Below are 24,859 nucleotides of genomic sequence, written 5' to 3'. Positions count from 1 at the left end.
TTCACCTAGGGAAGTCACATGAAAGAAGGGAGTGAACTCCTTAGAAAAACGGGACTTCCTGGCTCCACATAATTATAAAAGTTAGAGGTGTTTTATAATAACAAGTGTTTTTAAAATATATTATGATTTTCATTGATTCCATGCAACAGCTATAGGGATGTTCCACTCAAACTGTGGTTTGCTTTTTTGTAAAGCTTTTAGGAAAGGGCGGAAAATGTCCTTTGGCAAGTTGTTTCTGAAAAAGGGCATTTGCTAACTGCAAAGTACACATAAACACTTTCCATCACTGTGGCCCACAAGCATTCACAGCACTGCTCGCTGGTAGGTAGACATGAGCTGCTATGTGCCTTGAAAAATAAAAGCTGGCTGTAAGTTGTAAAGATAGGCAAAACCTTACCCCAAAAGAGAATCTATTTATTAGTGTGAATAGGATGTGTGAGGATTTCTAAATAATAAGACAAATGATAGCTTAAACCTACTTGGAAAAAAAATTACATTGTTGGAAACAACTGCTGAATATTTACAGAATTTTAAATGATTGTTACTGTTGTTTAATAATTCGTACATTTTCTTCCAAATCTTAATATCAAAGTAAATTATGATAACATTAAAGTACACGCGTAATATCCTTGATAACATAATGAATTAACATTAAAACTGCTTCGGAAGTTTGACCTCTGATAGAAAAAAACACATCATAGACACTCATTTCTTAATAAAGATTTTATTAAAACCAAGTCTTTGCAACATATTCAAAAATGTAATGTTCCACAGTCAAATACGTAAGAAAAAAACCTCTATATGTAATTAATTGTGCATAAATTTAAAAACATAAAATAAAAACATAAAATAACACTAAATCTCCTTCTATCCACATAGACATTGGCAAATATCTATCCATATAACAGATCTATAGATCTATAGAATATATATCATATAATAGACCTATATATCTAGATAGATACATTTATATCACAAATTCATACTGATGACCTGGAATACCTGAGTTTTTAAAGCTGTTGGTTTTCCAGACAGTGCAAACTCATTTGTCATCCTCTTTTTAAAGGGCACAGCCAATCCAGAAAAAATAACTTTGGTCGATAGGTGCTACCTCTCAAAGATCAAACAGGAGTCTTCCATAGAATTAAAGTTTTTCTTCAGAGTCTTCTTCCAAGGAGTGGTCAGTCTGTGAGGTGAGGAATGATTCCCATGTAGCAAGGCACTGCGTAATAGAAACACCATGAGAGAAATCAGCTGGAGCTCATGGTCAGTGTTAACATAATTAATAATGTAACCCATTCACACACTCCTATAGCCGTCTGCCCTTTCTCTCCCATCAGCTTGAGATTATCTGTCATTTCTAAGTTATTTTAATATCCCCCCCCCAGTGTGTGTATGTGTGTGTGTGTGTATGTGTGTGTGTGTGTATTGCAGGGATGTAGGTATTTTCACTGTGTGTCCACAGAGACCACTGGCTGTCTTCCTTAATTGCTCTCTATATTGTTTTTGAGACAGGATGTCTCATTGGACATGGACTTCACTGACTCAGCTTGACTGTCTGGCCAGCAAGCATCAGGGGTTCTTCTGTCTCCACCTGCCCAGCACTGGGATGACAGATTTGTGCCCCTACACCAGGCTTTTTACCTGGGTTCTCATAGGTAAGCAAGCTTGTGCAGGGAGACTTTACTAGACAAACCATCTTCCTAGCCTGATATTCTAATTCTTAACGAGACACACCATGAACCAGCAAGAAGGAGACATGAAGGCTGAAAGAGGAGTTTGCTAAAACAGCCCATTGTTCCTCCATTGACAGGAGACAAAAGAGAGCTCAGAGTTACTCATCTGGACCTGAAAAGAAACACAATGGCATCTAGGCCTGGTGATGACACAAACAGTCTTAGGACCTTGGGATCTTATTACATTAGGTGTGAGGTATGTACGTTTGCAACTTGACATAAGCAGTCACGCACAGTGCCCAGCACAAGAGTTCTGAGAATGCTCTCAGTTATTTTGCTCCTTGCTGAGACTGAGTATTGATTCTAAATATCGAATGGATAAAACATCATTAAAAAGAGAGCATAAAGAAACACACATAGTACACCAACAACAGGTGGAAAAAGAAATCATACAGAAATGTCTATTAAACACCCAAAGCCAGAAATAAAATGAAAATAATGAGATTAATGAAAAATAACAAGATAACACATTCAAACTTAATCCTATCAATAGTCTATTTAAATGTCTACAGAGTACACATTTCAATAAAATAAATAAGTTGTCTACTGAACAGAAAACTAAGACCCACTTGTAGGTTGTTTAAATTTCTTAGTATTAAAGACTTCAGAACAAAGATCCTTATCAAATAAAGATTGTCTTTTATAGGAGTAAAGGCTGGAAGTTTAAGATACTTTAAACAAAAACAGAGCAATATAAAGAGAGTGTAAACATTTTTATGATTGGTTTTCAGATCCTCTTATGTTTAACATGTGATCAAAAAACAATGACAGATTTTGTATATTGAACTACCCCTGCATGCCTGGGATGAAGCCTACTTGGTCATGGTGGATGATATCTTTAATGTGTTCTTGGATTTAGTTTGCAAGTATTTTATTGAGTATTTTTGCATCAATGTTCATAAGGAAGATCGGCCTGAAATTCTCTTTCTTTGTTGGGTCTTTGTGCAGTTTAGGTATCCAGGTGACTATGGCATCATAGAATGAGTTTGGTAATGTTCTTTCTGTTTCTATTTTGTGGAATAGTTTAAAGAGCATTGGTGTTAGCTCTTCTTTGAAGGGCTGGTAGAATTCTGCGCTGAAACCATCTGACCCTGGGGTCTTTTTGGATGGGAGACTTTTGATGACAGCATCTATTTCCTTAGGGATATAGGTCTATTTATTTACCCCATCTTGATTCGGTTTTAGTAAATGGAATCTATCTACTTCATAACTGTAATTTTGCTACTGTCATGGACTGTAATGTAAATATTTTTGGAGACAGAGGTTTGCCAATGGGATCCCGACCCCCAAGTTGAGAACTGCCGTCTTACATCCACATAATAGAAGGAGATAACAAATTCCACAAGTTGTCCACTGACCTCCACATGCACACACTTAAACACTAAACAAACATAGTAAAAAAAATTTAAAAAGCTTTTGTCTAAAATTCCTCATTTCATCTGATTCTTTCTCACTTTGATTTGAAATGGAGAACTTAATTAAAACTTCAAGCAGTGGCCAGTTCACAGGACATGGTCAAACAGCTTAGTACAAATAACAGCTCCCGTGCTCACCAGTTGATAGTTGAAAAACATTAAGAATAAAGTCACCAATATCTCAAAACCTAGTGGTACTTGCTCTTTAAGTGAGCATTTTTGGCTTTGAATTGAAATTGAGCATTTATTTATTTTTTCTTATTTTTAAATCACTATTATCAGTCAAGCAAGTTAGTATTTGTATAAACCAGGATGAGAGAAAAAAATTTATAAGATGGTATTACTTACAGGCATCCTATCTAGCCTTCGTCGTATCAACTAGCTTAATCAAGTTTAGTTACTTTTACAATTGTGAGACTCCAACCACTGGGTTCTACCTTCTCTGAATAATATGTCACCATTTCCCACATTTTATCTTATGTAACTGTCTTAGGATGGAATCAGATGATTCCATTTTAGTTAAGAGAATGGATTTGGGGCTACGTCATTCAAAGGGGGAAGGCACTTGCCATGCAAGCCGGTGACCTGAGTTGGATCTCCAGAGCCAAAGGTAGAAGGAAAGAACCAGCTCTACAGAGCTGTCCTTTGACCTCCCCAGATATACATGATGCACACACATGTGTGCACACACAAAACAATAAATATTAAAAACAAAAGCAAACAGAACTGATTCACAGAATATTGTACTTTTTCTTCCCACAAGGATACACAGCGGATAATCCACCTGATAGAAGGCTAAGTAAAGTGATGGATGTGTGTTAGCCAGGATGGGGGCACAACTGAAATTGAGGTTCACCACAAATCCGGTGTAAGTGAAAATCCAGCAAGTGTTCTCCCCAGGGGACTCTGGTCTATGGCCAAAGGGCAAACACAGAAGCTCTGTGGGAGCAGGGTACTCTGAGAGACAGTAGCTGGGAAAAGGAGCCAAACACTTGAGGATGAGCTGTGGAGATGCTAGGAAAACCAAGCTTTAAATCTCCTGCTGCTTCAGCAGAGGTGCTGATAACATTTTGTCACCAGAACAGGTAAATGCCTCCTTAGTCCCCAAGTGCACAGTAATCCCACAAACAGACGTGATCAAGTTTCTAAAGGGTCCATGGTGACAGTAATGTTCCCATAGTCACATTAGCTTCCCACATCTAGGAGCTGGTATTGAGACTGAGTCACTCTGTGGGATGTGAGGAGGTCTATACCACACTGTGACTTTCTGCTTTGTTTGGCTTATTCACCCACATGCTTATTCATCCACGTGCAGAATAAATGGGCTTACACTGAAATGGAAGGCTTCAGAGGCTGACTGTGGCTGACGAGAAGGTGGCAAGCGGAATTACATATGATTTGTAATTTTTTCTAGCTTTGCTTACCTAGAGCCATTATGAAATATACTGACCATAAAATTTTAAACATTCCCCTAAGTATTTGGTACTTGCAAACTCGTTACCATCGTACGGTTTCCAAAAGTAGGACCCAGAGGCACACGAGAAATCTTTTCAATCATCACCGCAGCTTGTGCTGTTAGCTTACGGGCACTGCTGCTCCTTACCTGGTGGGCACTGAATCTGGCGCTTTTCATTCATTCATTTAACAGTTTCGAACCCTGTTTTCTATATTACAGATCCAGGCTCTAGTAAAATTAGTAGTTTAGGAGGTATACTAGTCAGACTTGGTAGTGTAAGACTATAATATCAGCTGCTTGGGAATCTGAGGGAGGAGAATTGCAACTTCAAAGCAAGTATGGATTACACAGTGGGTTCAAGGCTGGGCTGGGTAAGCCATTGAGTCTCTGTTTCAAAATAGAAATATATAAATATTCTGCATATGTTGCTCAGTGGCAGAACACTTGCCTGGCATATGAAAGGCCTAAATTATTCAGTCTCCAGTCTTGAAAAAAAAATACAAAAGAGGAAAAGAAATTTCACTTCTGCAAAAGTCTAAAATCTGTATTTTAAGAATCATCTTCTAATTTTAAATTTTAGAAATATCTGTAACTTTAAAATAACAGAACATATACCCTACGTTTCTATGATTATAATGTAAGCTGTAATGTAATGTGCAGCTTTATAACTGCAAGGGTTAAAGTAAAAAAGACTCATTAGCTACAGACGCCATCTTGTGGCCCACTTATTTATTATTCCATAAGAGTCTGGATGCTTAAGTCAAAGTCTGATAAAGACAGAAGGTACCTCGTTTTATTGCATGCCTCTCACTTCTGTGCATGAGTTATTTGGGGTGGTAAGAGAGCTAGACTGTTAAGAATATTTCTGTGAGAAACTGATCCAAGGACCTGCATTCACACTCATATTCTTTCCAACTCATGTGTTCTCCACACTCCATTGTTGTCAATCACCTGAGGCTCGTCAGCTTAAAAGTGGCATTTCCAATCTTCCTTTTTCAGGCTTTTTATTGTTTTGTTTTGTTTAATAATATGTTGAACTTACATACAATTACAATGAAAACATTTCTTTCTCTTATTACACAATTGATCAAAGGCACAACTATGTTACTTTGGTACCTTATTTTCAAGCATTTCCCATGTTTGTAGCCCATCTTCTCCTCCCCCCCCCACGCCCCTGCCCTGCCACACACACACACACACACCAGGGAACTTTTCAAACCCACGGTGCATAATGGAGTTCTGGAACAGTCTTCCCATAGTGACCAAGATAATGAGGGCTGTTTCCTTGAGAAACGTTTTTGTGATACCATTAAAAGACTTGTCTTCCTGGGGGCAAGGGTGTATGCCAGATGTAACTGTTAGGAGTTATACTTCCAAATTCACAGTTCTAGACTGTTCTAGACCATTCTAGGATCTTCTAGCTCAGCTATGTTACAACCTGACTAGAGGCAGCGAGGAAAGGAGGAAAGGACAGACGCACAGATGCACACATAGAAAATCTGGCATCGGGTGGTGTGTGCTCACGTTGATGGAGTGGCATCTGCTACCATAGCAACCTGGAACCTTTGCATGTTTATTATGTACGGCAGTGGGGATAACTAGTCTTAGGGGGAGGTCTCTGCAGGTAGCAGACTCAGGCTGGAAACATGGAGGAGGCTGGGAAGCTGCCGTTGCTAGGCTTTGTACAAACTGGTCACTTGCTTGAAATCAACACCCGACTTTGTCACCCCCTATAGATCTCTCCCACAGGGCTGGGGCTCCGCAGGCCTTGACAGGAACATGCCCTTGTCAGCAATACACATTCACTAAGGACTTCACTCACCCATGGCTTTCTCCAATCCGTACAGTTCGGCTTTGCTTTTCCAGTAATAACAGGGAGGTCAAAAAAAAAAGAATGTGCCTCTTAACTCAGATTCAGCCTGAGAGAGAGCTAGTTTGCAAAGAGACGAAATGAGTCAATATAGACCATGTATTAAATCTCTGTCCCAAGATTTTAAAAGAAAATTCAAACTCTGCCTGCATTCTCTAGGCTCAAAATCGCAGAAAAGAAAACCCTTGTGTGAGTAGTTCCCTGGATGTCTACCCTGCTCTTTCCAAGGTGATTCATACAGAGAAGCGAACAGTGCTGGGTGGCTGTGTATGACACTCATTCAAATTAAGAAGACATTAATTAGAAACTGGTGTCAATGTTCTAAGTTTCTGGAGTTAACTTTCTAGTCATCTAGAAAGGAAACAAGGGGTGGATAGAAGACCAGACAATCTTCCCACTAAGAGTCAGTTCTGAATTAAGGCCTTCACTTGAGGCTGTAACTCTTGCTTTCCAGGTGGCAAAGGGTTTTTATAACACCTAGAAAGAAAAAAAGCAGGCATTTTCTCTTTCTGTGACTGTCTTTATCCAAAATTCACTGCAATACTTTTATTAGCATGTTACATCTTCATTTTCTTTAGTTCGAAGAGGCTCCACATATTTCACTCTGGTACTTTTTGGGAGTTTCTTAACTCCCCCCTCCTCAAACCTCACTCTGAAATGTGACCCCTGGTACTTCCTATCCTTTTTGGACTCATCCTTACAGGTATTCTGCTTTCATTTTCCCTTTCATGGTCCACAGTCCAAAGTGTAATCACATTTGATTCTTTACATGATTCATGCTTCACTTTTCAGAACTGCTCCCTCCTCTAAAGTACAATATCTTTCAAAGTCACAGACATTTTAACTAACTTTTCTATAATTTTTCAATCCACTTTACTAAATTCTATGGAATATGAGAATGGCTAGAGCTTCCTTCTTTTGCTCTTTCCTTCTGGATTTAAAAAGCACTTTATCCTTAGGCTGATGACAGAGGAAGATAACAGTCCTCCTTCCCCAGTTAGAATTAAATTTGGGGAGGGTGTTCTTTTGTTCCTTTCACTGAAGTATTTTGTTGTTGTTGTTGTTGTTTTTCAGCTTTCAAATGAATGATGTTTTTGACAGAAATCTAGATCAGAATCTTTCATAGGTAGCAATTTTTTTTTTCAATGCAGTTTATTCAGTAACCTTGAACAATCATTGGACCCTGGGGAAAGCCAGCCCACAGCTTAAATAGCCTCTGGGTAGCCAACCCCAGCGTGCCACGTGGGCAATGCAGATAGGTCCACATACATGGAAGCAATTTTATAATTATAATCAACATATGTTTACCTCTTATAATCAGAATTCTTGGGAGCTATCCTCATGTTAAAGCAGCCCTTTGGTGATTCCCACTTTCCACACATCACAAGGAACACGTTCCAGGATAAAGAAAACCACATTTGAAGAACATTCCAGAGCCTTGGAGTCCATCTGTCCATAACTTAATGTGAGAGAGCTTGCCGTAAAACCTAATTTAATTTTTTGTTTCTGTGATTTTTAAATCACTCACAAATAACTACATTTGGGTTTTAGAAAATCTTCAGTAGCGTTCATTTGCATAGAGATTTGCCCTTGTCAGTAGATTTTCTTCTATTTTCATTTACCTCCCAGAAAATGCATTTTGCCATAAATGCTTTCCTACTTCTTAGATGTTTGTAAGAACCAAAACAGTTGCGGTGCTCCCTATGACCAGAATCGTTCTTTAGGTGTGCCCATTACAATTAGCTAAATAAAACAAATTTAAACCATTGCCCATGAGAAATATCAGCACAAACTGCAGTGATGCCTTCCTGATGCTATCACTCCGAGGGTTGAGACAAGGGGATTGTCGCAATTCTGAAGCCAGCTTGGGCTACAGAGCTAATGCTAAGCCATCCTGGGCAACATAGCAAGACACTGTCTTAAAAAAGCCAACTGTAAAGCTGAATCCATCAAGTGAATACGTATATTATCCTTCCATAATAAACTGTAATTCTATGAGCAAGATTTAAGCTTAAAATTGGATCTACCACAGTGCCTAACACATGGCTTTCATAATAGAATCTTTTGTTGTTGTTGTTGTCAGTAATTTTAAAGTCAGTATACAACATACTGGGTCTCATTATGGCATTTTTGTACACACATGTCATTGCACTTTGTTCTATCCTGTCCCTCTCCACAGCTGCTAGCCATATGTTGCCTGCCCTGCTCCGGCTGGTTCCCTTTCTTCACTCAGATAATCCCCTACTTCCGACTTAATGTGACATGTTCTGAGAGTAAAGGTGTTTGCCACCATACTGGGAAATAATGGAATCGTAAACGAATCTTTTTATACGAGGAAAAAAAGGCATTCTAAAATAAGATATAATAATATAGTGAATTATATGTGGATTACATATAATTGATGATGCTAGACTTGTTTCTTTTTTATTTATTTTAAAGTTAGCATGTACAGTAATGGGGTTCCCTATGACATTTTCTTTGTACATTTTCATTTCTATCGTACTTACTTTTAATTTGTTCACATTCCCTACTGCCCCCCCTTCATTTCTACTGCCTACATTTGCAGGGCAGTAGCCAGCACTCTGGTTATTTAAAATTCATATTACCGAAATTTAAACCTAATACTCATAGTTCTCTTAAGACATTACAAAAATATTTCGACAAGTGCTTAAGTATTTCTGTCTCAGCCTTGCAAATAGTTTGGATTGCTGGTGCACAGTGTCAGGTCCAAATGGTACACCATTTCTCCACAAAAGGGGAGGTCCATTGACTTGGCATAAAACTGATTGGGGGCTCAATTCAACATGGACTACAGAAGGACTTCTGACTGTTAAATAAAAGCTTTTATTCCTTAGAAAATTATGAAACAGATTCCTGTCTGAGAAAATGAGTCAGTTTCCTTACCCCAGTCAAATGGACATATGGCTCTCCATTGATATATATCTGTGTCAGGTATCATCAAAGTCCATGCTGGCATCCAGGTTCCCTCAGTCCCTATTCTGAAGCACCTGTTCCTTTACTGTGCCTCTCTTATACATTTGACAGTATACTTGGCTTTATAGTATTATTTATGATAGAACAATATACAAATTTTAAGTATTAGCAATGATCTAATCCCATGATGGTTTATAAACATGACATGTTATATGAAAATTGTGACTACGTGAAAAACTATGGAAAACATAAGAAAAAACCCAAATACATTCATTTTGATCATCATGATCCCAAATTGATAAGTGATGTATTTCATGTGGGCACTTTCAAAAAGAACCATGCAAACATTTTTCAATGACAATCTTATGTTAGCAAAAATTTTTTCCATAATAATACTTGAATCTACTTCTCTGTAGAAGAGGTTATGAATTTTTATTTTCTTTTTACTTGTTGGATAATTTGTTGGAGGATGTTTTGTGCACTGTGCACTCAATGCTCATTTCTGTACCCAGAGATCTGTTTGCAGTTGACTTTGGCATTGTCACTATCACTGAAACATCTGTCTCAGTGTTGTGTAAACATTGTTCTCCATCACTTCTGATTGGTTAGTAAAGATCTGAACAGCCTACAGATGGACAGGAGAGTTAAGGAGGGACTTAAGATCCCAGTAGGGTGTCCGAAGTGGAGAGCAGAGAAAAGAGAAGGTTGTCATGAGGGGTCATCAAGAGGATATGGATTAAAGAGGAACAGCTTGGACAAGACTAAGATAGTAGGTAACAGACCACGTGGCTGGGAAGTAGGCCAGTGTTAGAATAGCTGAGAATCTGCCCAGCTGCAGTTCTTGAAGTTTCTTAATAAATACAATAGCTCTTTCTGTCATTATTTGGGAGCTAACATGAATGTAGAAAGCCCTTAATTTTACATTTGGCACCCACCATGGGGTGCCAAATATTGAACTAAAAACATGGGCTCTCCTAGCTTGTAAATCTAATACCCTTCTATTTAGAGCTGAAGTCAATCTTTGTAAACAGTCAGTGAATGTTTCTTTTAGACCTTGCATAATCAGAGTAAATAATTAAAGTTTATTTTTTCCTTGTCCTGAACACTTAAAGCTGCCATGCAACATAACGCCAAGGTTGGCTCATCATATACAACTTGCATCTGTGCCTCAGAATATGGACCTTCACCTAGCAACTTATCTTGGCAAATATTGATACCTCTGGCCCTATTTCTCCGTTCTATCTCCTTATGCTCTTCTCTCTGCCATGATCATCACTGTAACTAAGGACCAGGTTCTAATATTGCTATTGTCATATCTTTCCAGTCTTGGGGATTATTCTGCTTTGTTAAAACATACTGTGTGTGTGTGTATATATATATATATATATATATATATATATATAAACTTTCAAAGTCACAGACTTTTTAACTAACTTTTCTATAATTTTTCTTGAGAAATGTTTTTGTGATACATATATATATATATATATATATATATATATCTTGTGTAAGGAATTGTCCCAATGTAATTCATTTAAAATGCAATGTGAAGTTTTAGTCCTTTTGAAAGCTACTACTACAAGCTGTTTAGAATAATAAAGAAATGTAAGTTGCTAGTCATTGAAACTTGTGCACTTGTTAGGAACTAATTTAGTTAATCACAGAAAAAGATTTATTTAACCTCTTGTAAATGTTTTCAAAGTTAAATAGATAATAAATAGCTAGAAACAAGCAACATTTACCTATGCAGATATACTATAGACAGATGGTCTTCAAGAACCTTAGAAATCTAAAAAACAAGCCATTTAGAGATGTTTTATTAATAGAAGGCATGTTTTTGATGGTGAGACATGTCAGCTCCGAGCATTACCCCCATTCTACTTCAAAGAAGATGATGGGCATCGAAGAACATCCATATGGAATTTGCTTCAAATGTGGTAAAGCTAGCCACTTTATTCAACTGCAGACAGCATGCTGTCCAAACTGGACAAGTGAAACAAAAGGGAGTTGACTACCAAACTTTTCCAAGATAAGGTAGGCAGCCCTTCATAATTTCTGCTACACAAAATGTCTGTCATATACTAAGCCAGAGGTGAAAGATGGATGCTCCAATGACACAGAGAAATCTTGGATGACTTTCTAGATAACTTTAAGTCTCTGTCATTTCTATAGTTTTGGAAGCTGCTTGCTCTACACTTCCTTTCTTACTCAGGTAATATTGATCCTTGTCAAGTCTCTGATGAGGGTGAAGACTGGACAGTTATAATCTCACAGTTAGGTATAAGTTGTTTAGTATTTTAAAAAATGTTTTAAGGTCTAAAAAAGGTATTTTAGGTTTATAAATGCAAGTTTTGATAGAAAATGATTTAAGTAGAGAACTTTGAACTCTCCAAGATAGGATAAATAAATAATAAGAGTACTTTCTCTTGCATTCTTGCCAAATACAAATGAACTAGACATTGTGAGTATAATTCTTACCTGATAGTTTTAATGAGTGTTCACACCATATATAGTTTATTAATGTATGATAAACATCCCTTTATTGGACTAAAATGAGGGATGTTGGAGGATGTTTTATATCCTGTGCAATGAAACGCTAATTTCTGTACCCAGAATTCTGGTTGCAGTCCAGACATTGTCATTGTCATTATTAAAGCATCTCCTGTCTCAATGTTGTGCAAAAATTGTTCTTCATCACCTCTGATAGTTAATAAAGAGCTGAATAGCCTATAGGTGGGAAGGAGAGTTACGGCAGGACTTATGATCCCAGTGAAGGGGGTTCCCAAGAGGAGAGCAGAGAGAGAGGAGAAGGTTGCCATGAGAACACGGATGGAGCAGGAGCAGCCACGGCAAGACTGTGATGGTGAAGGACCATGTGGCTGGGAAATATGCCCATGTTAGAATAGCTGAGAAGCTTCCCATATATATCTTGAAGCTTAATAATAAATATAATAGGTCTTTGGGTCATTATTTGGGAGGTATCATGGGCATAGAAAGCCCCTAATTTTATAACTACTTAATTTCCATGTGGTTGTTTTCACTATGTATGTATTAGTTTTCTTTTAACTAAAACACCAGGCTATAAAATAATGATTTTTTTTGTATATTTACTAGTACTACTAAAAAATTTGCAAAGGAATAAAGTGTATCTGTTCATTATCACTTAAGTATTACCTGTTTAATTTGACAAAAATCAAAGTTTAAAATTTTCCATTGCTGGAAGCTTGGGAGGGATGGTGTAGAGAATGGGTTGAAGCCAATTCCAAAGGAGATGCTTCATTGGACATTTAGAACAGGGGCGACCATAGCAATCCTCAGCTGTGAGAAACCTGAATAGATATTAGCAGTTCTGTGAGCTACAGATATTTTGGAATTCAGTTCCCTTCACTGACTCCACCCCTCACAACAATTACCAGGTACCTATGGTAATATTCTTTTGTTCCTGCTAGATTGCTTTGATGTATTAAGAGACAAAGAAAGCAAAGTCGTTACGATGATCAAAGGTCCTTCGGGACAGAACTCTAGAGGAAATTAGGGTTGCTTGTCATCTCCCTAACAACAACAGTGATGCCACTTAACTAGTTTCCCCCCACTAAAAAGGTCACTGTTCTCTTTTACAGTTTTGGCCAAACCCACAGCCATTCTAAAGCTACCTTGAAACTAAGGAGGTAGGAATTACGCAAAGCTCATGAGTAAGAGGGGCAGGATAGCTAAGTAGATTCAATGATACTAAAATAAAGTTTTCACAAGAATGTACTCTTGTAATCCACTGTTTCTCTCAAGGACCAATGACCTCTCAGGCTTTCACTTCCACTACAATAAGCATTGATAGTAACCAAAAGTGAGTTCCTTTTTTACGTATAGGGGAACAGTAAAAACCATCCACTCCCTTGATTCCACCTGCCACACTGCAGTACTTCAGCATCTCTGTCACATTGACACATTAGCTAGATTTCTTTTGGATGTTGCTGTGCAATCATGTCCTGTTTCGTATCATTTCAGTAAAGGACAGAACACCCACATGATGGCATTCCATTAATATTCCATCTCCTAGTGATGTCCCTGTGTGCGTGTAAGCACACTCCGCAATGTTCTCCGATACTTGGGATCGCCTGCAGATGATTGTGCAGAACAGTCACGTGACAAAAACCGACGCCTGCCTGTGCTATTTCAGCTGGGTGTGGGTTTTTATATAGAAAATAATAAAGTGACGTTTACGTATTCACCCTTTAACCAGTGTCAAATGTTCCCCACTACGACACTTCAGAATGACAGTCGTTACAGTCTGACCCGGACCCACTCCGCGCGTATGTATAATCTCATTTCCCTCTGTCATTTCGATATTTAAATTTGAAGTTATACAAGCTGTGATAATTTTCCTTCATACAAGTAAATCCAAAGGCAGATGTGTGAACTCTGTTTTATCTTTTGCAATAGGAATAGACCCTTTGGGGATTTATCTATGTGAATACCAAAGAAAAAGGAAGTATTTCTGGGAGAATGTGATTAAATTAAACAGGGGACAGAGGAGATCATGAAACATTTCATTTTTTTTTCCCCGTATAACTGAGATAGTCTGAAGTTAACAGATGACAACACACTGCTGATCCGTAGGCCCTCACAGCTTTTCTACTGAGACTTCTGATTGCTTAAAGGTGCCAACTTCTTTATCTTGCTTTGGTGGACTGATGTGCCTGATGTGTTAAAATTTATCACTGAGGAAACAACAGTTAATATCTGGAGCAGGGTCTTTTTAAGTTTCAATAACAAAGATCAGTTATTCTTCCAAGTACCCCATCAAAGATGCAGTGTAGGTAATGTACCTTCAGTAACAGAAATACAGTTCCCTTTGGGACAAAGAGTTAGGAACAGAACACAGTGAGAGGAACTGCTTGGGTAACTCCTGCAACAAGGCATTGTGATGCTAACTTAACTGTTCTTGTCGAAGCAATTCATGTGTCTACACCAAGTTCCAGCATGAAAAGGACATGCATAAACATTTAGCTAAGACGTGGGGCCCAAACCCAAACATTTTAGTCAGGTTCAACTGAATTAATAAGAACATTTTCACCAAAACTTTCTAGAAGTTCAATGTCAGGTCCAGTGTAGTGGCACATACCTCAAACCCCAGGCCTCTGGAGACAGAGGCAGACAGATGTCTATGAGTTCACCACCAGCCTGCTTCAGGGCTACATGGTGAGAGCCTGTCTCGTAATAGAAGCAAATACAGAAAACAAAACCCAACCAAACAAAAAAAGGCCAAACTTAGAAAAATCAGCAGAATGTACCTGAAAAAAAAATCACTTGTATTTATCATATAATTTTAATGTATTTATACTTTTTAATGTATTTATCATATAATATCTTAATGCATTTATACTTCACAATAATAATCATGTATATTCTATATAGTGAAAGTTTTGGTTTCAGAAATGTGGGATGTGGTTCCTCCTCAGTTGGAAACAAATTCCTGACAGATCACATGAACTTGGTCAGCTGAAAGCATTCATGGCAGAGGGTGCATGATGTTTTCCTGGAAGCTGCCTTGTGCAAGGGGTGTGGTTTTTGTCACCTGGAAAACAGCCTTGTGTGAACTCTGAGAAGGGGTAAATAGAAGCCCACAGACAATGAGACAAGGCTTTTGTAAGGTTCACTTTGACTCGCTTGACTTTGTTTTTCTTTTTTTTTAATTAAATTTTTATTTTTATGTTAATTACAGTTTATTTACTTTGTATTTTCTACTTCTCAGAGAGAAATGCTCAGAGAACTTATGGCACTTCAGCGGAGTCTTGTCTCTTTCACTGACTTGTTCCGATTCTGTGGAGTCTTGGTGTTTCTGTTGAATCTTGCCACTGCTGTTGATTCGTTTTGTTGTTTGGTATTTGTCATTTGACTGTACCACTGGCACCGCTGGCATCCGGACAATGACGAGTGGAATCACTTCAAGGAACTACATCTAAAAAAGTCCACAACCCTTTTCCTAATAACCTTCTTCCTCCCTATTTTTGGTTGGAAGCGTTTAAGAATCCTAAGTAAAGTAGGTTTTCGGAAAATCTTAGCCTACAATTACATATTCTCATTTTCAAGGTGTTCTCTTTAAAAAAAAAAAAGAAAAAGAAAAGATTTACCTCTACTATTCGTAATTGTGTGTGTGTGTGTGTGTGTGTAAGCGTGCATGCTCATGCAGCCAGAAGAGGGCTTTGGATGTTCTGGGGATGCAGCTCTGTCAGGCAGCTGTGCATGGCCTGACATAGCTGCTGGGGGCCAAAATCAGGCTCTGTGCAAGAAAACAGCAGCATGCCCTTAACTGCTGCATTCCTGTCCAACTCCACAAGGCACACTCCTGTACATTATCTCAGCTTATTGCCACTGAGGTTCCCTAATGTAAATATGCCCAGGTTGGGCTACAGAGGAGAAGTTATGGCCACTACAGGTTTAAACGGTTGTGATACTAACACCTTGTATGGATAAGAGGACTTTATTAAGGAGAAATGTTTTAGATCATTCAAACCGGCAGTTTAAAGACATGGCCAGCGATTAGGATTTCTTAAGTGGTATAGAACGCAGGATGAAGGATACGGGAGAGAGTATGCATCATCACAGAAAAAGCTCATTGGCCGCCTTAGAAGGAATGATGGGGTTAAACTGATAACGTCCCTGCAGCCTAATCTTGAACTCAGCACTACCTCTACTTCTTCCTCCAACACAGCTAAATGACTTGAGCGTGTCCCTCAATTCTATGTCTTTGCCCATGGGTTTTGGTATGTGTATTTCTATTTCTCCTATATTCACGTGGAGAAGTACTTTTCAACACTCAGTTTTCAGTTCAACCTGTTTGCTGAGGATCACAGCATCTCTTTTATATTAGGCTAGATCCCCTTCCAATGTCTTTCTATACCATCGGTTTTTAAGATCCCTTGTTTTAAGTGTTTCCTATACCGAGTATAACTCTGTGAGCGAAGGACTGTCGTACATGCTGTGCTCTTTCTCCAACGTTGCTGCAAAATGCTTGGTTAATAGTAAATGCCTATTTAGTTCTTATTTTAGGAAAATGTCCACCTCAGCTCATCTTTCAAAGCAAACAACCACTGAATTTAAGCTACTTATAAAATGATAACTACTGTAGATGTATAGGATAAATTTCTTAATCTACCAATTTCATGTATTTGTTATTTTTGTGAGAGGAATGTTAGGGATGTGTATTTTAAATATTTATTTTCCAGGAAAGTATGTTTAGATCATTTTTGGTGGAAAAGCAATAACATTATAAAACTCATTTGAGAAAGTAATTTTTTTTTTGAGGAACAGTTAGTTGCACTATTGAAAATCATCATTCAAAAAGAAAAATGATAACTGAGCATGACCTGTATTCCCCCACATACTTGTTACCTTTGTGGACAGACATACAGATCGGCAGCTGTGCAATAGCAGAGACACGGGGTCCTGGGACAGCGAGGAGCATGCCATTTCAGCAGGAAGTGCTGTCAGAACCACCGCTTGGCTTACCTGCTCATAGTAGCGGATGTTCTCCTCTGCCATGTCGGTAAACGCGGACTTGAGATCGTTCTGCATGTTCTGTTTCCACCTTTCCCAATCTGCCTTCAGGGCATTATTGGCACATTCCACTTTATCTTCAAGGTTTCCGATTTCTTCGGTAAGCTGAAGACACCACAGAAAAAAGGTAAGTAGATGGCCATTTGGAGAATTCATTGAGTCCATGTAGAATGGCCATTATACTCAGGTTAAGAATGGCTCCTGTGTTGGGTGTGGAGGTCATCAGCATAGACCATGCATAGTAGTTAAACGTAGAAAGTACGCTGCATTCAGTAGATCCTGCTGAACAGTTCTTGAGCACTTTAGTTTGGATAGGATCTCAACCTCTGTGCTTCAACGTCACAATTTACAAAACAAAGGAAACTGAATAGCACACATCTGGAAAGGAATTATACTAATATTGTCACGATCACTATCATTAATGGTGATAATATTTATATTTATGTTAAAAGATAGGACTCTTCCTTCACTTTAGCTCCCAATTCTAATTATTTTTTTTAATAATAAAAAATAATTTAACCTAACTATATACATTGCCACGGAGATTATGTTTTCAAATATGCAGACCTAGGGGATTAACTTACATAGTTTTACTTAGATTACTGAATGTTTTAGTTGGGGGTTACTGTTTCTGTGCTGAAACACCATGGTTGGGAAGAAAGGGTTTATCTGGCACTTCCACACTGTACTTCAGCACTGAAGGACATCAGGAGAGTAACTCTAACAGGGCAGAAATCTGGAGGCAGAAGCTAATGCAGAGGCCATGGAGGCATGCTGTTCACTGGCTTTATCCTCAAGCTTGCTCAGCCTGCCTTCTTACGCAGAGTCACTGGCTCAGGGATGGCATTTTCCACAATGAGTGGGGCCCTCACACAGCAATCATCAATTAAGGAAATGCCCTTCAGCCAGCTCTTATGGAGGCATTTTCTCAATTGAGCCACTCTTGGGTCAAGTTGACATAAAAGTGTCCAGCACACTGGACAAGTTCACAATCTCAAGATGTCTGACCCCTAGTCCATCCTCCATTAGACAGGTTTAGTACAATATTTATGCTTTTCTTCCTCATCCCTACCAAACTCGGAGCATGCTGTCCATTGTTTTAGTCTTTAGGTTTAGCACACTGAGACATATTTCACATGTATATGTGCTTGTTAATATATGCAGAATAATTTATTAAGTGTCTCATCTGTACCAGACATGCCTTCAGGACTGAAAGATTTAGCAGTGAAGATATCAGACAAAAACTGCTGCTTGTCCTAGAGCTTACGCTCTCCAGGGGAGAGACAAACTACAAACAAAATAAATAAAAATATGAACTATCAAAGAGTAATAAAAGCTAATGTGAAAAATAAAGCCCAATTCTAGAAATAAAATGATAGACTACTGAAATTTTAGACACAGCTGCCAAAGAAAACCTAAGTAAGAATATAGCATTAGATCTGAGATCTGATGTTTGAGCGTGACACATGGAGTCCTCTCGGTTAGAGCTGTCTTAGCAGAGAGCACAGGTAAGACATTTAACTGAAGGAGGACACATGGCTGGCAGCGCTCACACAAGCGCCTGGAGTGAAAAAAGCAGAACAGCCTCGAGAGAAGGTAAGAGAAGCAGCAGAAAGAAGATCCCATATCTTCACATTTCATAGAAAGGTTCACGCGTTTGTTGAACCAGAGCAAAGGCAAGAGATATGAGCAAAAATTGCATCACTCTCTTGTTAATGACACCACAATTTTCATGTTTTTTAAATATAATTTTTAAAAATTTATTCATTTTTTAATAAATTCCAGTTTATTCACTTTGTATCCCAGCTGTAGCTCTCTCCCCCATCCCCTCCTAATCCTACCCTCTCTCCCTCATCTCCTCCCATGCCCCTCCCCAAGTCCACTGTTAGGGGAGATACTCCTCCTCTTCCATCTGACCCTAGCTTATCAAGTCACATCAGGGCTGGCTTCATTGTCTTGTTCTGTGACTTGGTACAGCTACACTCCCCACTCAGGGAGTGGATCAAAGAGCCATCCACTGAGTTCATGTCAGAGACAGCCCCTGTTCCCATTACTAGAAAACCCACTTGGATATTGAGCTGCCATGGGCTACATCTGTGCATGGTCCTTGGTTGGAGTATCAGTCTCAGAAAAGACCCCTGAGCCCAGATTTTTTTGTTCTGTTTCTCTCCTTGTGGAACTCCTGTCCCCTTCAGGTCTTTTTATATCCCCATTCTTTCATAAGATTCCCTACACTCTGACCAAAGTTTGGCTATGAGTCTCAGGATCTGCTTTGATACCCTGCTGGGTAGAGTTTGTGGTAGGCTCCTGTCCTGTTCCCTGTTTTCTCCTTTGTCTAATATCCGTCTCATCTGCCTTTCTGAGTGAGGATTGATTATCTTACTTAGGGTCCTCCTTCTTGCTTAGATTCTTTAGGTGTACAGCTTTTGGTATGTTTATCCTATATTATATGTCTAATATCCACTTATAAATGAGTATATACTGTGTGTGTTTTTCTGTTTCTGGGATACCTCACTCAGGATGATCTTTTCTAGTTACCACCATTTGTCTATAAATTTCATGATTTTCTCGATTTTTAATTGCTGATTACTGTAGCATCATTTATAGTCAGATGAATTTATGAAGAGACATCGCTTAAGTAGCATTTCTTATTTCAAAAAAATTACAATGCGAAAACATCTTAAAGTCAATAAAACATATTTTTACTATGCTTGAATTATCTTTTTTATTTCATATTAAAAATTATTTCTGTGTTTGTAACTTTACACTTTATTTTCCTAAGATTTTACATACACACACACACACACACACACACACACACACACACACCACTCATCTGTCTGTGCACATGTATAATCCTATATTACCAAAGGGAGATTTACTTTACTGGTTTTCACAGTGTGTTGTTTTCTTGTTTGCTCTGTTAGGTAGAATGATCTCAATGATGTCACTAATCACTGGATGGTTCTCTGTATTTTTTTAGGTAGTTATTTAGTTAAGTCTGTGGGCAATGTCTCAAAGAGTGTTAACTGAATGGCTAATAATGATAGGCAACGGCTGCTAACAGCTAAGCCTGAAGTAAAGTCCTTAAAAGACCGAATTCAAGCAGGATCCATACCTGTGAATAGGGGCTTTGGGGCTTTACTTCTTTGAGTTTCCGGCTAGAGGCTTCCTAGCTGCAGAGCCATATAAATATTAAACATATTTAGGGGCCAGAGTTCCACCCACCAACTGTGACCACACTCTCTTCAGCTTAGCTTTATGGTGTATTCAATGCTATACACTTGCATAGAATGGCTGGTGTGGAGGCTCTCCAGAAACGGGCTCCAGGAAACCTAGTATTTCACTTTTATATTTCTCCCTTTCTGGTGAAGGATAAAATATTACCACTGTTGTAAGCAATTTACAGTGAAATTGTCTTCTGTCACCCTGTATGCCGCTGCATTAAAGCCCTTCAAAAAGAGTCAGTTTGATGATAGTCCAGCTGACTAAGGACTGCTGGAGTTTTAGAGATGAACTCTCTTATGATCTTAGGGACAAAGTCAGGAACATCCAAATTACAGGGGTCAAGAGAGGGTTTAACTACAGGTTGAGTCCTGCTACTGTCTTTTAGAAGCTATGTGATACTGGTAGGCTATGTGATGAAGTCTTAGCTCCTCCATAGATAAGACAAACATAAAAACTATAGCACTTATTTCATAGAAACATTTTTTTTAGGTACCTGAAATGCAAAGCACTGCGTTACATAGTGTCTGGTAATTTGCCTAGTTTATGTTTGTCCTTGATAATCACTACCAAGAATATCCCACCATCAGCAATGCTATTACAATGGACACAGGCATCCTTTCCTTTTCTGGTACTTTGGTCTCTGGCAATGTGTCATTCTACTGCCAATATATGGGCTTTACTTCAGTCCATAGTGCTGTTCCTAACTTTGTCTTTACCAGTGTAGAGGATGACACATATGATTTAAATAACTATGATCAATTCTTGATGTTTTCCTTGCTGCATTTTGTTTCTTGTTGATGTTCTTGATGAGTTCATTATTTCAGTTGGAAGAAGAAAAAGGAGGATATTTATGTACAGTGAATCATCTTCCCATGATTTTAATTCAAAGAAATGCTGCTTAGTAAGAAACACAAGACACCCAATTCAAAGAATGTTCTGCACTATATCACACTAATGCTCCATGTGAGCGTAACATAATTGGATGTTATTCCCCTATGATGCTCGGTGGACCTCGATTTTCTCACTTCTCTTTTGAGACTGGGTCTTCATGTAGTCCACGCTGTCCTCAAACTCAATACAAAGCACAGACCTTGAACTCTTCATCCTCCTGCTGCTCACCTCCTTTCTGTATTCTCACACCCTGTATGTATAGTTTTGAGGATCTAACCCAGGGCTTTGTGCTTTCTAGGCAAGCACTCCACAAGCTGAGCTACAGTCCCTGACCCTTATTACTTGCTTTATTACAAAGAGCAGGTACTCCGAGTCTGCCATCTTTCTGGATTCTGACAGAACATGGAGGTATCAATGAAAGTTAGTGAATTCGAGAAAACGGGAAGTGTTAGAAAGCTGTGAAGCCAAGTGCCCAGTGTACACTGCATTGACAAAAGGCAGGCTCTGCTAGGTGCAGCCATGTGGAACTCAGTTCATGTTCTCCATTGCAAAATAGTGCAGGAAAGCTGGGGGGTGGAGAGGACTGAACTTTTCCTAATTGTTCTTTCCACAAACACCTGCAGCAATTGGCCCTCTGTCAGGTGAAAACTGAAAAGCAAGCAATTGCCAGCAAATTGTCCTAAGACCAAAGAAGAGTGCTAACAGAGTATTGGAAGGTAATGAGAAAAGGTTTATATTTAATAAGACAGGTAATGGGTAACTTCTAGCTTCAGTTTTATTTAGCTAGAAATTAGCCATAGAGTTAAATGAAGCTCTTTAATACTAGGAGAGAAAACAAGACTTTCTAATAGTACATACGGGTAGCAACTATAACAATAGCAATAACGGACATAATGCATTTCTGCCATTGGGTATTGTTTTAAGTTCTATGCCTTGCATGTGTTATCACACTTAATCTATTGAAACATGCTATCATTTAGGTTTTCTTATCTTTCTATTAGAGCTGGAAGCCAGGGAGAAAAGACTAAAAAAAGATTACGGTGATGTGTGACACAACAGGGTTTCAAATCAAAATTGACATGTATGTGTTCTCTATGCCAACAGAATTTGAGCAGGCACTGGCCTACCTTGCCTGTGACTTTCAAAGGTGAGCTGACTCAGCCCTCACTCTCAAAAAGATCATATATGAAGATACAGATATGTGAATAAGGCAAAAGTCAAAAGCTAAGAGGGATAGGAAGAACATACCACAGCTCTCATGAAGTGAAGTTTTCAAATGAATTTGAGGATGCTGGAAAGGAGATTAATTCTGGTTGAAGGGCAGGTACTATTTTGAGCATTTATTCACCTAGGTGGGGGCCCAGTGTGAACCCAGACATTATGTTTCAGTGAGACAAAGAAAAGAGAGATGATGGCAGAATCTGGAGTGGACACGGAGGAAGGTAAGAAACGCCATGAGAAAAGTAGACTGAAGACTGAAAGGTAGGAATGACTGTGTGTTATATTGACTCAGCAGATGTAAACACCGAAGGCTTCGTTCAGAACAGTCACAGCTGTGTTTTCAGTAGATGAGACAGGGGTGGCTGAAAGAGGAAGGAGGGTGGAGAGAAGACAGGGAAACAGGATTGGAAATAGGAACTCAGAAAATTATCAAGCCAAAGAACAAGGCTTTTGCCCTCATTCACTCACCTGCTCACTCCCTCACCCTGTGCTATGCCCTCAGCGCCCATCTAGTCTACATTAGGTACTAAAAGATGAATAGAAGAAGCAGTAGTCCTTATGAACTCCTGATGATGAGAGAAATACAAAAACTGGTCTCAGAAAATATGAAGGATATTTCACATGGCGTGAATGGTAAGCACAGGTTCACAGAAGCATGCTTACTCTAGAGTTTCAGAAGACCTGTGGGTGGCTCTTTATTGCTGGGATGTAGAATAGGAGTAGGAGAATGGTGGAGGGGCAAGTGGGTGGCTTCGAAGTGTTAAAGAAGATTCCTGGGGATGTTTGGATTGTCACGGAAGAGTCCCTGAAAGAGCTTAACAAACAGATCCTTGTGATAGCAGGGGAAAGTGGAGATTGCAAGCTGGAAGGCAGAAGCAGGAAAGTCTAGATATGGGCACCAGGTGAAGTGTTCAAATTGCTTAGTGTGAAATAGAAGAGCAGGGGGGATGGGGTAATAAACAAGGCGAGGCACCAGTAGTAACGCAGCCATTCTCCCACACTGCTCTTCTTGACCGGGAGTCACAGTGTCTCATAAATCCAGTCATTTATAAGAGGGTGTTAAATGTCAATGTGGGGAAGGCAAGAGAACTCAACATAAGAAACCTCAGGGTTTCTCTGGGTACTAATTTTGGTAGTTTTGTTAAACTCGTGATAGGTTCTGCCATCTTGATTATACCTAAGTAGAGAAAATATTTAAGTGGTAAAATAACAGAGTTAAAGAAAAGGGAGGAAAACTACATGGGGACCACCCAGAAAAGGGGCTTTTCATGGCAGAGTGGCAAATGCACAGCTTCACTCTGAAGAGATACGCTTCTTTCACAGAAAAGCTATCATTTGGATCTGAGCCATTCCCCAAAGACCCATGAGGTAAGGCTTCTATCTATCCTTGTGGTACTAGGGGGTGCCAGAAGCCTGGAGTAGGGGCTAATGAGAAGTGAAGTCAGTGGAGACACACCCTGAAGCAGATATTGGGACCTCTGAGCCCACTTTTCCTCCTCTTCTTTCCCCATTGACATAGGATGAGCAAACCTCCCCTCACCAGGACATGTTCTGTCTCACCAGAGTCCCAGATTAAAAAGGCCGCATGACTCTAGATAGACTCTGGATAGCATCTGGAAGAATGCTGGCCAGCACACAAGGTTTTCCACTTGATATTTTCACTCCCGAATGCTGTTATAAGAGCCAATTTGAAAAAGATAAACAAATTTTAGAAACTATCTGTGCATGGTGGCTAGGTTATAGGAAATGTGATGGAATAGTAACTTTAATTTTTATCTATTCAAAGCTCATAAAGAAGCCCACCATGGTAGTCTAAAGGAGCCCTCTCCCAAATGTCAGTGCTTCTGACAGCTTCTTAAAATTGTGGCTTAGACCAAACACAGACAGTACTTTGATAGATAAACAGAAACACTGTTATTGGGGAGACAGAAAACTAAACCCAGCATTTCTTATGAATCTCATGAGGGGGGTTTCTGTTTGCCAGGAAAGCCACTACTTACCTCCTCTGCCCACAGTGTCAACTACCTCAGGCAAGGATATCTAGTTCCTGATTAACCCAAACAGCCCATAACAGATCAAAAGTCCTCATATTAACTCTCAGGCTGTTCTGCCCTCTCCTTACCTCCCACATCAGCTTCCCAGTAAAACTGGCAAGGCTTTCCCCACTAGCTGCTGGCCTCTATTCTCTGAGGAAGTCTGGCAGTTTCCTTGGCCAACAAACATTTTCTTTGTTCACATGAGTAGTCTTGTTCATAGGTATCACTGTGCCCTTTTATTACAAGCACCTAGGAAACTAATTCAGGAGGACTGAAAAAAGCTTCAAGCTTCCCTGGATTATATAGTGAGTTCAAGGCTTCTGTGAGTTAAAAAAGTGGTAACCAATCTCATGCAAAAATAGAGCAGAACTCCAAAAAAAGTGGGAGAGAGGCATTACATAATTCAGAATCAGCTCATCTAGTCAACTTAAGAGAAGCATATAGATGTTTGAAGAGGTGGCTCAGTGGAGAGGACTGTCTGCTCTTCCAAAGGATATCAGTTTCTTTCCTGGCACCTA

The 24,859-nt window shown here is 39.1% G+C and overlaps 1 protein-coding gene across 2 annotated transcripts in view; it reads right to left on the bottom strand.

The window, feature by feature from the left end:
• Positions 1-708: 708 nt before the first annotated feature.
• The window catches only part of Snx7 (sorting nexin 7), a 94,365-nt gene continuing 70,214 nt past the window's right edge, over positions 709-24,859 (bottom strand). Inside the window, exons 8-9 of one of the 2 annotated variants that reach the window (XM_060392822.1) lie at positions 16,918-17,070; positions 709-1,222 (exon numbers count right to left, since the gene is read on the bottom strand). In XM_060392822.1, coding sequence (XP_060248805.1) covers positions 1,145-1,222; positions 16,918-17,070 — 231 coding nt within the window. In that variant the 3' untranslated portion in view covers positions 709-1,144. Of the gene's footprint in view, positions 1,223-14,859; positions 14,984-16,917; positions 17,071-24,859 lie in introns of those variants that run through there. The other variant, XM_060392823.1, reaches the window with a different exon arrangement.

Source organism: Meriones unguiculatus, chromosome 10 (assembly GCF_030254825.1).
Source record: "Meriones unguiculatus strain TT.TT164.6M chromosome 10, Bangor_MerUng_6.1, whole genome shotgun sequence".
Lineage (NCBI taxonomy): Eukaryota > Metazoa > Chordata > Mammalia > Rodentia > Muridae > Meriones > Meriones unguiculatus.
Note: the sequence above shows the minus strand (reverse complement) of the source record. Positions and strands in the feature narration are given on the sequence as shown.